The sequence below is a fragment of the Gobius niger genome (genome assembly GCF_951799975.1).
Source record: "Gobius niger genome assembly, chromosome: 5".
Lineage (NCBI taxonomy): Eukaryota > Metazoa > Chordata > Actinopteri > Gobiiformes > Gobiidae > Gobius > Gobius niger.
The window spans coordinates 14,297,689-14,311,393 of NC_136856.1; the positions used below are offsets into that span (position 1 = coordinate 14,297,689).

The 13,705-nt window shown below is 42.7% G+C and overlaps 3 protein-coding genes across 22 annotated transcripts in view; all 3 read right to left on the minus strand.

Annotated features, from left to right (window-relative positions):
- The window catches only part of LOC306963728 (protocadherin gamma-C5-like), a 237,339-nt gene that overhangs the window by 94,179 nt on the left and 129,455 nt on the right, over positions 1-13,705 (minus strand). The window lies entirely within an intron of this gene.
- The window catches only part of LOC306963747 (protocadherin beta-16-like), a 199,545-nt gene that overhangs the window by 52,129 nt on the left and 133,711 nt on the right, over positions 1-13,705 (minus strand). The window lies entirely within an intron of this gene.
- Positions 103-13,086, minus strand: LOC306963720 (uncharacterized protein; the record flags this gene model as incomplete). Its single annotated transcript, XM_079557360.1, has 4 exons — positions 10,582-13,086; positions 6,544-7,813; positions 3,113-4,519; positions 103-1,517 (listed from the first exon to the last, which is right to left on the minus strand). Exons 1-4 carry the CDS (start codon positions 13,015-13,017, stop codon positions 103-105), a joined length of 6,528 nt encoding a protein of 2,175 aa, XP_079413486.1. The 5' UTR covers positions 13,018-13,086.

Sequence of the window (13,705 nt, forward strand, 5' to 3'; positions counted from 1 at the left end):
TTGGCAACAGCAAAAGAAAAGTAAATAAGAGTAAAGCTATCCATATCCAATAGTAGACCACCAGAAAGAAAAAAAACAATGCAGCATAAGAAAATAAGTAGATCAATGTCTAACCTCTAGAGGAGAGTCTGGCTCGTCCAGGATGCTCTTCTCGCTCTGTATCCGCTGCATCGTCCCTGTTGAACTGGGATCCATGATCAGCACGTTCTGACTACCAGCTCTGCCAAACTTACAGTCACTCTTTCTGGAGTCTGTGGTCCTGCACGTGTCGTAATTGTACACGTGTGGGAGAGTCGCTGTGCCCAGAGTGTCTGAGTAACGTGGAGGATAATATGGGATCACTGGCAGATTGGAGTGATACAGGACGCGAGACTGTCTCCATCTGTAGATTTTCACTGATATAATGACCACTACACACGTGATGAACAGAAAGGAGACCACAGCCAGAGCCAGCACTAAGTAAAAAGTCAGGTTGTCGTTGTACTCCTTGTCGTGCGTAAAGTCCGTGAACTCAGACATGACTTCAGGAAAGCTGTCCGCCACCACCACGTTAACAATGACTGTAGCTGAACGAGAGGGCTGCCCGTTGTCCTCCACTATAACAGCCAGTCTCTGTTTGACTGCATCTTTATCAGTCACTTGGCGGATAGTTCTTATTTCTCCATTCTGTAAGCCCACTTCAAACAGCGCCCTGTCTGCGGCTTTCTGCAGTTTATAGGAGAGCCAGGCATTCTGTCCAGAGTCCACATCCACAGCCACCACTTTAGTGACCAGATAGCCCACATCTGCTGAACGAGGCACCATCTCAGCCACCAGAGAGCCCCCAGTCTGGACTGGGTACAGCACCTGAGGGCCGTTGTCGTTCTGGTCCTGAACCAGGATTTTCACAGTCACATTGCTGCTGAGAGGAGGAGAGCCTCCGTCCTGCGCTTTGACACAGAACTGAAAATCCTTGATCTGCTCGTAGTCAAAGGAGCGCACTGCATGGATGACTCCACTGTCTGCACTAACGGACACATATGAGGAGACTGGCACTCCGTTCACAGAGGAGTCCTCCAGTATGTAAGAGACACGCGCATTCTGGCTCCAGTCAGAGTCTGAGGCTTTCACTGTGAATATAGAGAGGCCTGGGCCGTTGTTTTCTACAGTGTAGGCCTCATACGAGCTCCTGTCAAAGACAGGCGCGTTGTCATTCACATCAGAGATGTGTAAGGAGAGAGTGACGCTGCTGGAGAGGGAGGGCACGCCCTCATCTGAACACGTGACTGTGATGTTATACTGGGAATCTCTTTCTCGGTCTAACTCACTGTCTGTGATGATGTTGTATAAATTATTAGCGGTGTTAGTAATTGCAAATGGAATATTCTTATTAATTACACAATGAACCTTTCCGTTTTCCTCTGAGTCTGGATCGTTTACGTTCATTACAGCCACTACAGTCTGAGAGGGAGAGCTCTCTCCGATAGAATCTGATTTGGAAATCATTCTAATAATAGGACTGTTGTCGTTTATGTCGCCTATTTCAATAATAACTTTGCTGGAATCAGAAAGACCCCCTCGATCTGTTACCTCTATATCAATTTCATGTATTTTGGACTTTTCAAAATCAATTGGTCCATTTAGTAAAATATTTCCATCCTCAGTTATTTGGAACAGGTCTGCAGAGCTCATGCTGTTTCCAATGGCGTAACTAACCTCTCCATTGGAGCCTTTGTCTGCGTCAGTGGCGCTGACCTGTGTTATGAGTGTCCCTTTTGCAGCGTTTTCTTTAATGCTCGCTTTGTAAAGTGATTGTGTAAAAACAGGAGCATTATCGTTAGCATCTAACACTGTAATGTGAATTAACATAGTCCCTGAGCGCTGTGGCTCTCCTCCATCGACCGCTGTTAAGAGCAACGAAACAATCTCCTGTTTCTCTCTGTCGAGGGGTTTTTGCAAAATCATCTCCACCTTTTTTCCTCCATCTGACTGACCATGCAGTTTGAGGATAAAATTATCAGTGGGCTTTAGAGTATAGCTCTGCAGACCATTTATTCCAATGTCATTGTCTACGGCTTTTTCCAGCATAAACTTAGAGCCAATTGCAGCAATTTCGCTGATTTCAAATCGCTTTTCTTCTTTATTAAATAATGGAGGATTATCATTGATGTCTGTTACTTCAACAATAAATGGAAATACTTCAATCGGATTCTCCAAAACAATCTCATAATGTAAAGCACAAGGCGTTGTCTGTCCACAAAGAGCCTCGCGATCTATTTTCTCTTTGATAACGAGGACGCCTCTCTCCTTGTTAAACTGCATATATTCCTCACTGCCTCCTGTGTGAATGCGAGCTTTACGTGACTGCAGCCGCTTCACATCGAGACCTAAATCATGAGCAATATTCCCGACCAACGAGCCCCTGGACATTTCTTCAGGAATAGAATAACTGATCTGGCCCAGCACACATCCGACAAAAGCAAGCGAGAAACACAGCAGTACTTGCCGCCCCATTGTCCTCAAAATGCGCTTGTAAAAAACAGTACAGTCGTCAAATAAATCCAGATTTGGTAAAGTCCACAGGAATCCTCTATTCAACAAAAGAAAAGCGTATTCCAGCTTATTTTACGAGGTTTATAAATGTGCTGAACCGCGGAGCTACGCGTCCGTGTCGTTCCCCATCTGATGTGATGAAGGGGATGTGCTGGATAAAATACTGAACCACGAATCACTGTGGCCCTGGTGAACAGCGGCCCAGTGAGTTCACAGCGCGGAATTACATGTGCTGAACCAAATAAAGTAAACAGAAAGAAAAAAACACACAAAAAAAACAACACAATTGTAATATCCAAGTAAATAAATATTAAACAATGTATGTATTTACTTATTTATTAATTATTCTTATTATTCTTATTATTATATTATGTTCTTCTTATTACGTTAAATATACAACAGGAGAAAAATAAACATTGAGATGAGGAAAAACATTTGCTGATTTTTCGCTATCCAAGGTACTGAAAGCGGACCACTGGCAATGTATATGGCAATTATAATCACTGCAGAATACGAAATGAAGAGAGTCGTGTTCTAACCTCTAGAGGAGAGTCTGGCTCGTCCAGGATGCTCTTCTCACTCTGTATCCGCTGCATCGTCCCTGTTGAACTGGGATCCATGATCAGCACGTTCTGACTACCAGCTCTGCCAAACTTGCAGTCACTCTGTCTGGAGTCTGTGGTCCTGCACGTGTCGTAATTGTACACGTGCGGGAGAGTCGCTGTGCCCAGAGTGTCTGAGTAACGTGGAGGATAATATGGGATCACTGGCAGATTGGAGTGATACAGGACGCGAGACTGTCTCCATCTGTAGATTTTCACTGATATAATGACCACTACACACGTGATGAACAGAAAGGAGACCACAGCCAGAGCCAGCACTAAGTAAAAAGTCAGGTTGTCGTTGTACTCCTTGTCGTGCGTAAAGTCCGTGAACTCAGACATGACTTCAGGAAAGCTGTCCGCCACCACCACGTTAACAATGACTGTAGCTGAACGAGAGGGCTGCCCGTTGTCCTCCACTATAACAGCCAGTCTCTGTTTGACTGCATCTTTATCAGTCACTTGGCGGATAGTTCTTATTTCTCCATTCTGTAAGCCCACTTCAAACAGAGCCCTGTCTGCGGCTTTCTGCAGTTTATAGGAGAGCCAGGCATTCTGTCCAGAGTCCACATCCACAGCCACCACTTTAGTGACCAGATAGCCCACATCTGCTGAACGAGGCACCATCTCAGCCACCAGAGAGCCCCCAGTCTGGACTGGGTACAGCACCTGAGGGCCGTTGTCGTTCTGGTCCTGAACCAGGATTTTCACAGTCACATTGCTACTGAGAGGAGGAGAGCCTCCGTCCTGCGCTTTGACGCTGAACTGGAAATCCTTGATCTGCTCGTAGTCAAAGGAGCGCACTGCATGGATGACTCCACTATCTGCACTAACGGACACATATAAGGAGACTGGCACTCCATTAACAGAGGAGTCCTCCAGTATGTAAGAGACACGCGCATTCTGGTTCCAGTCAGAGTCTGAGGCTTTCACTGTGAATATAGAGAGACCTGGGCTGTTGTTTTCTACAATGTAGGCCACATACGAGCTCCTGTCAAAGACAGGCGCGTTGTCATTCACATCAGAGATGTGTAAGGAGAGAGTGACGCTGCTGCAGAGGGAGGGCACGCCCTCATCTGAACACGTGACTGTGATGTTATACTGGGAGGATTGTTCTCTGTCTAAATTTATGTCCGAAACAATTGAATAAAATCCATTCGAAGCTGACTTTATTTTAAAAGGAACGTAATCGTTGATAACGCATTCTGCCTTTCCATTGTTTTCCGAGTCTGGATCATTTACACTCAGCATGGCGATTACAGTGTCTGGGGGTGAGTCCTCTGTAAGAGAGTCCGATTTAGAAACAATATTTATGTTGGGTTTATTGTCATTTACATCAAGTACTTCAATTATTACCTTCGTTGAATCAGAGAGTCCTCCGTTATCTACAGCTTCGATGAGCATTTCATACGATTTAGTCTTTTCATAATCTAAAGGCCCTGTCAGCGTAAGTTCACCTGTGTTAGGTTGAATAGAAAACAATTCTGTCCAACGGAATTTACCGGGCGTGATTAGATAAGATAACTCCTGATTAGAATTAATATCTTTATCTGACGCACTCACAGTGACTACACTGGTGCCTTTAGGAGAGTTCTCCAGTATTTTTGCTCTGTACAGGGGTTTGGAGAAAACAGGCGCGTTGTCGTTCGCATCTAACACAGTCACATGAATCTGCATTGTTCCGGACATAGGCGGCTCTCCTCCGTCTATAGCTGTTAAAACCAAAGATATGTGCGCCTGTTTCTCTCGATCCAAAGCCTTCTGTAAAATCATTTCCAGTTTTTGATCACCATTTTTTCTACTATCTAGCTTTATCGCAAAATTATCCATAGGACTAAGTGAGTACCTCTGCAAACTATTTAATCCAATATCAGCGTCTACAGCATCTTCCAAAATGAATTTAGATCCAACTGCTGCAGACTCACTAATTTCAAATCTTTTTTCAGCATTAGAAAAACTCGGATGGTTGTCATTTATGTCTGTAATTTCTACTGTAATCCGAAACATTTCCATCGGATTTTCCAAGATTAACTGGAAATGTAAAGCACAGGGCGTCGTTTCTCCGCAGAGCGTCTCTCTGTCTATCTTCTCCTGGATAAACAGCGCTCCCCTGTCTTTGTTCAGACCGATGTATTCGACGCCATCTCCCGTATAAACACGAGCTTTACCAGATTTCAGTCGTTTCAAATCTATTCCCAAATCATGCGCTATGTTTCCAACAACGGAGCCTTTCGCCATTTCTTCAGGGATGGAGTAACTGACCTGACCGAGCGCAGAGCCCAGGCACAAAACACACAGAAGCAGCAGCAGGGCTCTGCGCATCATTCTCCCGTTCACAGTCGTGTCCATTGCGCTCCGTAAAAAAACAATAAAATCCAAACGGAAAGAAACGTGAAAATGTATCCTACACTCGTGAGAACAAAATGTAGATCCAAAATGAATGGTGACGGTACACTCGTCCGACAGCAACTAACGCGTATCCCACTTGTACTCCAGAGAAAGAGAAGAGGCTGGTCACAAAGAAAATATAGTTCAAAGCCAGCTCGTATGTCAACAGCGACTCTTAGAGTACAACCCGGAAATTACAACCAGTGCAGTCGGATGAACTCAAATAAATAATAAAAAGTCGGCAACCCATAAATGAATTAAGTCATGAAAACTGTCTACTGAGCGAAACTATATGAGCCTATCAAACGACATGGTCATTTCAGCTTACCCAAGTGATCAATCTAATGAATTTATAGTCAGGCCTCTGCAAATAAATCAAGGAGTGAAGTGAATGACTTATTTCTGCACAACAGTAAAAGTTAACTCTTCGGATTTAAAGTGCTTCTGTGTGTGTCAAGAGAGAAAATTTCGCTGTCTAAGGTGCTGAATTGAAACCCAACTGATAGAGGCAGATTGATACCCATAAGTGGTAATGCATTGTATGATTGTGTCCATGAGCAAGACACTTCACATGCCATGCTTCCAGATTCAGCATGATGTGTGAATGAGCGCATAGGGCAAAAAACAGGCATTGGATGTAATTTATCCACAGTACTTTATGAACAAGGATATGCTCATGAAGACATTATTATTATGATTATTATTATGATTATGATTATTATGATTATTATTGATGTTGTTAAAAAAACACTACATTAGTGTCCCATCACAAACGGGAAAAGAGCAACATCTGTTTTTGAGGAAGTGAAAGGGGCACATTTCTCGCTGTCCAAGGTGCTGAAACCAGACCAAATGAAAAACACGTACAACATAAAAAAGCAATATTACTCTAGAGAAAATAAGGTACATAAGTTTCTAACCTCTAGAGGAGAGTCTGGCTCGTCCAGGATGCTCTTCTCGCTCTGCATCCGCTGCATCGTCCCTGTTGAACTGGGATCCATGATCAGCACGTTCTGACTACCAGCTCTGCCAAACTTACAGTCACTCTTTCTGGAGTCTGTGGTCCTGCACGTGTCGTAATTGTACACGTGTGGGAGAGTCGCTGTGCCCAGAGTGTCTGAGTAACGTGGAGGATAATATGGGATCACTGGCAGATTGGAGTGATACAGGACGCGAGACTGTCTCCATCTGTAGATTTTCACTGATATAATGACCACTACACACGTGATGAACAGAAAGGAGACCACAGCCAGAGCCAGCACTAAGTAAAAAGTCAGATTGTCGTTGTACTCCTTGTCGTGTGAAAAGTCCGTGAACTCAGACATGACTTCAGGAAAGCTGTCCGCCACCACCACGTTAACAATGACTGTAGCTGAACGAGAGGGCTGCCCGTTGTCCTCCACTATAACAGCCAGTCTCTGTTTGACTGCATCTTTATCAGTCACTTGGCGGATAGTTCTTATTTCTCCATTCTGTAAGCCCACTTCAAACAGCGCCCTGTCTGCGGCTTTCTGCAGTTTATAGGAGAGCCAGGCATTCTGTCCAGAGTCCACATCCACAGCCACCACTTTAGTGACCAGATAGCCCACATCTGCTGAACGAGGCACCATCTCAGCCACCAGAGAGCCCCCAGTCTGGACTGGGTACAGCACCTGAGGGCCGTTGTCGTTCTGGTCCTGAACCAGGATCTTAACTGGGACCACTGAGCTCAGAGGAGGGGAGCCAGCATCACGCGCAGTCACATTGAATTCAAACATTTTTATTTGTTCATAATCAAACGATTTTGCTGCAGAGATGACGCCACTTTCTGAATTTACAGAAACTAAAGTATTTAGTGACGCGCCATTTATTTGTTTTTCCTCCAGGAAATAAGAGATACGAGCGTTTTGGCCCCAGTCCGCATCATGAGCCCGTACAGTAAATACAGAAAATCCAGGTGAGTTATTTTCTGGAACTGTCCTACTATATTCTGATTCATCAAACTTTGGGGGGTTGTCATTGACGTCAGAAACTTTGACATGAATAGTTTTTCTGTTGGACAGTGGCGGAGAGCCTTTGTCAGTAACAGTTATAGTGATATTATATTCAGACACGCTCTCTCTGTCCAACACGTCATCAGTTACTATTGAGTAATAACCAGACAATGAAGACTCGATTTTAAAGGGTAAATCATTATTAATAGAGCATTCAACTAAACCGTTTCTCTCAGAGTCGTCATCGTGCACATTAATGACGGCTACAGTTGTGCCTGGAAGGGCATCTTCAGAGATCGAGCTGGAAAATGACATGAGCTGAATTATAGGCGAGTTATCATTCACGTCTGTAACTTGGATAATAACTTTACATGTGTCTGAATAACCCCCGTGGTCACTGGCCAAAACATTTAACTGATAGGACTTTGACTTTTCATAATCTAACGAACCAGTGATTTTAATTTGTCCTGTTTTCGAGTCAACATCAAACAACAATTTTGTCTCTTTTGAGACGCGCGCAAAGGCATAAGTGACTTCCCCATTGACGCCTTTATCTGCGTCAGTTGCGCTGACAGCGGTGACCACTGTTCCTGCAGGAGAGTTTTCCTGGACTTCTGCTTTATAAACCGGTTTACTACAGATTGGTGCATTATCGTTAGCATCAAGTACTGTGATGTGAATACGTGCTGTTCCTGATCTCTGCGGTGCGCCTCCGTCTGACGCAACTAAAACCAGCGCGTGCTCCTCATCTTTCTCTCGATCTAACGGTGTTATTAAAACCATCTCCACAATCTGACTGCCATCAGGCTGGCTCTGCATTTCTAGTTTAAAGTGATCTGAGGGTTTTAGTGTATATTTCTGAATATCATTAATTGCTACATCGCTGTCTTCGGCTGTTTCTAACGAATAGCGGGTCCCCGGTGCCGCAGTTTCAACAATTTTCAAATGTATTTCCTCTTTGGGAAAAACAGGTGTATTATCGTTCACATCTGCGACCTCAACAGTGACACGATAGAGTTGAATTGGATTCTCAAGTATTACCTCAAAACTAAAGCTGCAGGGCGTTGTTTTTTCACACAGCTCCTCTCGGTCGATTCGCTCTTTAACAACAAGGATGCCTTTGTCTCGCTTTAAATCAACATATTGTCGACTCCCTTTAGTTACAATCCGAGCGTTGCCTGAGACCAGTCTTTGCACATCCAATCCCAAATCTCTGGCAATATTTCCAACAAATGATCCCTCCGCCTGCTCTTCGGGAACGGAGTATCGAGCCTGTCCAGACACGGACTTCAGCGAACAGAGACAAAGAAGCACAGCAAGGCCGATGCACGGACCTCTGAGAGCGAGACACCACAAAGAAGCCATTACAAATAAATCCACCGATACAACAAGGGTAAAATCCGTATAAAGATGAATATGATCCAAAAGTGTGAAGCCAGAATGAATCTGCGCAGTTTGAAACGACCGTCCTCTGTTACAGCAGAAAATGTCTGAGGAGAATCATGGGAGGAACATGACACAGAAGCATTTACAAAACAGCCCATAGTCAACAGCGGCGCTCTGAGTCCATAAAAGGTAATGCCGGGCCAATGCTGTCTACAAATATGCAGTATACAGAGGAATAGAGTTGGAACAATGCATGTAAAAAATAAATAAATCAAGTAAAAGTAGTCATTAAAATATTAAAGTGCAAAAAGAGTCAGTGCTGAAAATATAGACCAATAATAATAATAATAATAATAATAATAATAATAATAATAATAATAATAATAATAATAATAATAATAATAATAATAATAATAATAATAATAATAATTAATAATAAATACATACATAAATACACAAATAAATAAATCCCCACAATGTATTTGATGAAATTAATCTTCTGACAATTTCTTCTTCTTCAAAATTGCATGGAGCACTCAGTCACCAAATTTACACAGCAGACTTCAATGTATAAAATGGATAAAAAATAACGCAATTAAATTTCTTGACACTTTTAAATATATTTTGTCCAAAATATCATAAAATCCACCGACAAAATAAATTCCCCTCCTGCCAGAGGAGAGTAACTGTTGCAGAAGTATTATACAGGAAGACACGATCATTTCAGCACCAAGGACAGAGCACATGAGTGAGTCAAGAAATGAACTGGGATCAGGTTATCCCGAGTCTTAAACGCGGCCCCTGCTAAAATCTTGAATAACATTATATTTTGTGCTTTGTGTTTGTGCTTTGGTACAAACTCATATCCAATTAAAAATAAACAAAGGGAATTTTCTAAGCCTTGGTTTAAGCCTGCATTACGAAATCTCCTATTACCAAGATTAAATTATATCAAAAAATGTCTTATTGTCCCACACCGTCAAAAATGATAAAACAAGTTCATAAAAATTTTCAATATTCCTCAGAAAAAAAAAAAAAAATGTTGTTGTGTCTCTGTCGCTCAAAACAGGTGTTGTATCAAGAGACCTCAAACTAGCCAAATTAAATATCATTGTTTTGATCTGATGAATCATGTTTTGTTTTCTAAAGTGCTAGAAAAAGTAGTTCACGCTCAATAATCAGGCAATAAAGTTACTTGGCAGAGAGCTCCTTTGTCCTCATCACTGCAATAATCTCAGCAATTATGCAACGCTCAGTTTTGAAAAATTAAAGCAAAAAAAAAGTTTGCAACATGCTCCACCCATGTTGGAATAAAAAGTAAAATCATTAAACTTCATTCTGAACAAATATCTCGCCCCACTGCTCCCAGAAACAGTGCATTGATGTGAATATGAAAAATGTTTGAATGTATATTGCAAATACTGCACATAATCATTCAAATTAGTAAGGATGATTCATGTATTTGGAACTCGAAAGAAATAATCAATCAAAATCATTATGATGCCACTAAAACTAACGGTTATTTGCACTGTGCACTTGGATGGTGTGTGCACCTGCCCGGGGCCAGCAGAGGGAAAAAGCAATAACAAAATCGGGTACTACACATAATTATTTTCTTTTGGATTGATGTGATTTGCCCGTGGTCGCCGTCAAATTAATTGAAATTTAAAATAAATTAATACACATGAAATAAGTCTCACCAGTGTCGAGGCTGTGGATCTCTGTTGTCCATTCTGCGCAGACTCTGTACCGACGTCATCAACACTGACCAAACTTTGACTCATCGGCTGCATGTATTTAATGTCACTCTTTCTGGAGTCTGTGGTCCTGCAAGTGTCGTAATTGTACACGTGTGGGAGAGTCGCTGTGCCCAGAGTGTCTGAGTAACGTGGAGGATAATATGGGATCACTGGCAGATTGGAGTGATACAGGACGCGAGACTGTCTCCATCTGTAGATTTTCACTGATATAATGACCACTACACACGTGATGAACAGAAAGGAGACCACAGCCAGAGCCAGCACTAAGTAAAAAGTCAGGTTGTCGTTGTATTCCTTGTCGTGCGTAAAGTCCGTGAACTCAGACATGACTTCAGGAAAGCTGTCCGCCACCACCACGTTAACAATGACTGTAGCTGAACGAGAGGGCTGCCCGTTGTCCTCCACTATAACAGCCAGTCTCTGTTTGACTGCATCTTTGTCAGTCACTTGGCGGATAGTTCTTATTTCTCCATTCTGTAAGCCCACTTCAAACAGCGCCCTGTCTGCGGCTTTCTGCAGTTTATAGGAGAGCCAGGCATTCTGTCCAGAGTCCACATCCACAGCCACCACTTTTGTGACCAAATAGCCCACATCTGCTGAACGAGGCACCATCTCAGCCACCAGAGAGCCCCCAGTCTGGACTGGGTACAGCACCTGAGGGCCGTTGTCGTTCTGGTCCTGAACCAGGATTTTCACAGTCACATTGCTACTGAGAGGAGGAGAGCCTCCGTCCTGCGCTTTGATGACGCACACAAACTGTTTGGTTTGTTCATAATCAAAGGAGCGCGCGGCACTAATGACTCCATTTTCTGAATTAACAGAGATATAACCGGAAACTGGAGACCCGCCGATGTCACACTCCTCTAAAATATAAGACACACGCGCGTTCTGGTTTTCATCCGGGTCTTTGGCAACGACAGTGAGCACAGAAAAACCGGGGGAGTTATTCTCTGTTATTGTGGCGCTGTAGAGCGCACGTGTGAACACTGGAGGGTTGTCATTCACGTCAGAGATCTTTAAATTAAATGTTTTTGTGACTGACAGTGGAGGCTTTCCTGAGTCTGAGGCGATCACTGTGATGTTAAAATCTGAAACACTTTCTCGATCTAATGGCGCATTGGTGACCAGCGCGTAATAGTTTCTCACATTAGATTTAACTTCAACGGGGGCACTTCCCTCCACTGCGCACCTCACCTGTCCGTTCTCCCCTGAGTCCAAGTCTTTCACATTAATTATACCGATGGTGGTGCCCACGGGAGAGTCTTCTGACACAGGACTAGAGAACGACATCACGTTAATAACAGGTGCATTGTCGTTTACGTCAATAATATCTATTTCTACTTTACACGTATCTGCAAGTCCTCCTTGATCTTTAGCCTCCACTCTGAACTCAATTTTCTTGTCTTTTTCAAAATCTAATCCCTTCATAACGAATATCGCCCCGGAAAGGTCATTTATTTCAAAGAAATCAGACATTGGGGTATTGGATTTTGAAAAAGAATATGTAATTTGCCCATTCGCACCACTGTCAATATCACTGGCATTAACTGTAAGAATATGTGTGCCTTTGGGTGAGTTTTCAGTCACAGTGGCTTTATAAATACTCTGATTAAACACAGGGGCATTGTCATTAGCGTCTAACACGACTATATTTATATTTACTGTACCAGATCTCTGTGGACTTCCTCCGTCAACAGCCACTAGTTTTAGATTAAGGCGCGGCTCTTTCTCTCTGTCTAACGCATTCTGAAGGACCATATGAATGTACTTCGTCCCGTCTGGATTAATATTTTGCTTGAAAACAAAATTATCATTCGGTGTAAGCAGGTAATTTTGCAAACCATTTTCACCAACATCAGCGTCGCTCGCCGCTTCTATATCGAAACGTGATCCAACTGTGGCTAATTCACTAATTTCAAAATCCAAGTGTTTGCTCTGAAAAGTGGGCGCATTGTCGTTCACATCCAGCACCTCTATAGTCACCGGGTGTAACTCCATCGGGTTTTCCAATAAAATCTCAAAGGTGAAGCTGCAGGGCGTCACGTCTCCACAGAGCTGCTCTCTGTCTATCCGCTCATTCACCACCAGAGTCCCTTTGTCTGTCTTCAGCTCCGCGTACTGGACATTTTCTCCAGTCACGATACGAGCTCGGCCTGAACGAAGCCTTTTTAGGTCCAAACCCAAGTCCTGTGCAACGTTACCGATGAGAGAGCCCTTCCTCATCTCCTCCGGGATTGAGTAGCGGATCTGGGCATCGCTTTGAATAAAAAATAACATCACAAAAACACACGACGACATCGCTTGTGCAGAGGGAACGAAGGCTCGCCATTTCGACATCATCACTCCATGATGGCTACGCCGTTTTTCACAAGCCATAGTGTACAAACACGACAATAAGCTTTAAAAAAGAAAACGAAAATAGCATTTGTAGCGGTAAGACCAAAATGCAAGTTAGGCGGACTGAGAAGCTCCTCTGGTCACTGAGAAAAAAAAAATGCGGTGATGGGAGGGAATAGCACAGATACACAGTGCCCCTAAAACAACTCACAGGACAACAGCGTCGCTATGAGGACAACTACTATCATGACTGCTACTAAATCTGTCACATTCGTTAAGTAACACTCAGGAGAGCGTGGTCTTGTCATTTAAATTAAGTAAAACGAAAATTAATCTAAAAATCATAAGAAATCAAAGAAATTAGTTTGCACAAGAATGAGATGAAAATCATTATGGTGACTCTAAAAATGTTTAATATATATAATATTTCGAAAGCAAATGAGTCTAAAAAGAGGTGGAACTGTATTCACTTAGGCTGCAATTGATCAAAACCATTTCTAGCAATAAAGCGAAATGCCTGTGACACACATCAACAACAACTAATCAACATACATCGAAAAGTGATGAAGAAATTTAATTTAAATTTTAAGATCTTAAAAAGATAATTTTATTTAGGTACCATGGACAGCGGTACCTAAAAAAAGGAAAATAAAATGCACTATACCATATTATTACTTGAGAAACATCGAGACAAAAAAAATTCAAGTAACACTCAAAATACAGAAAA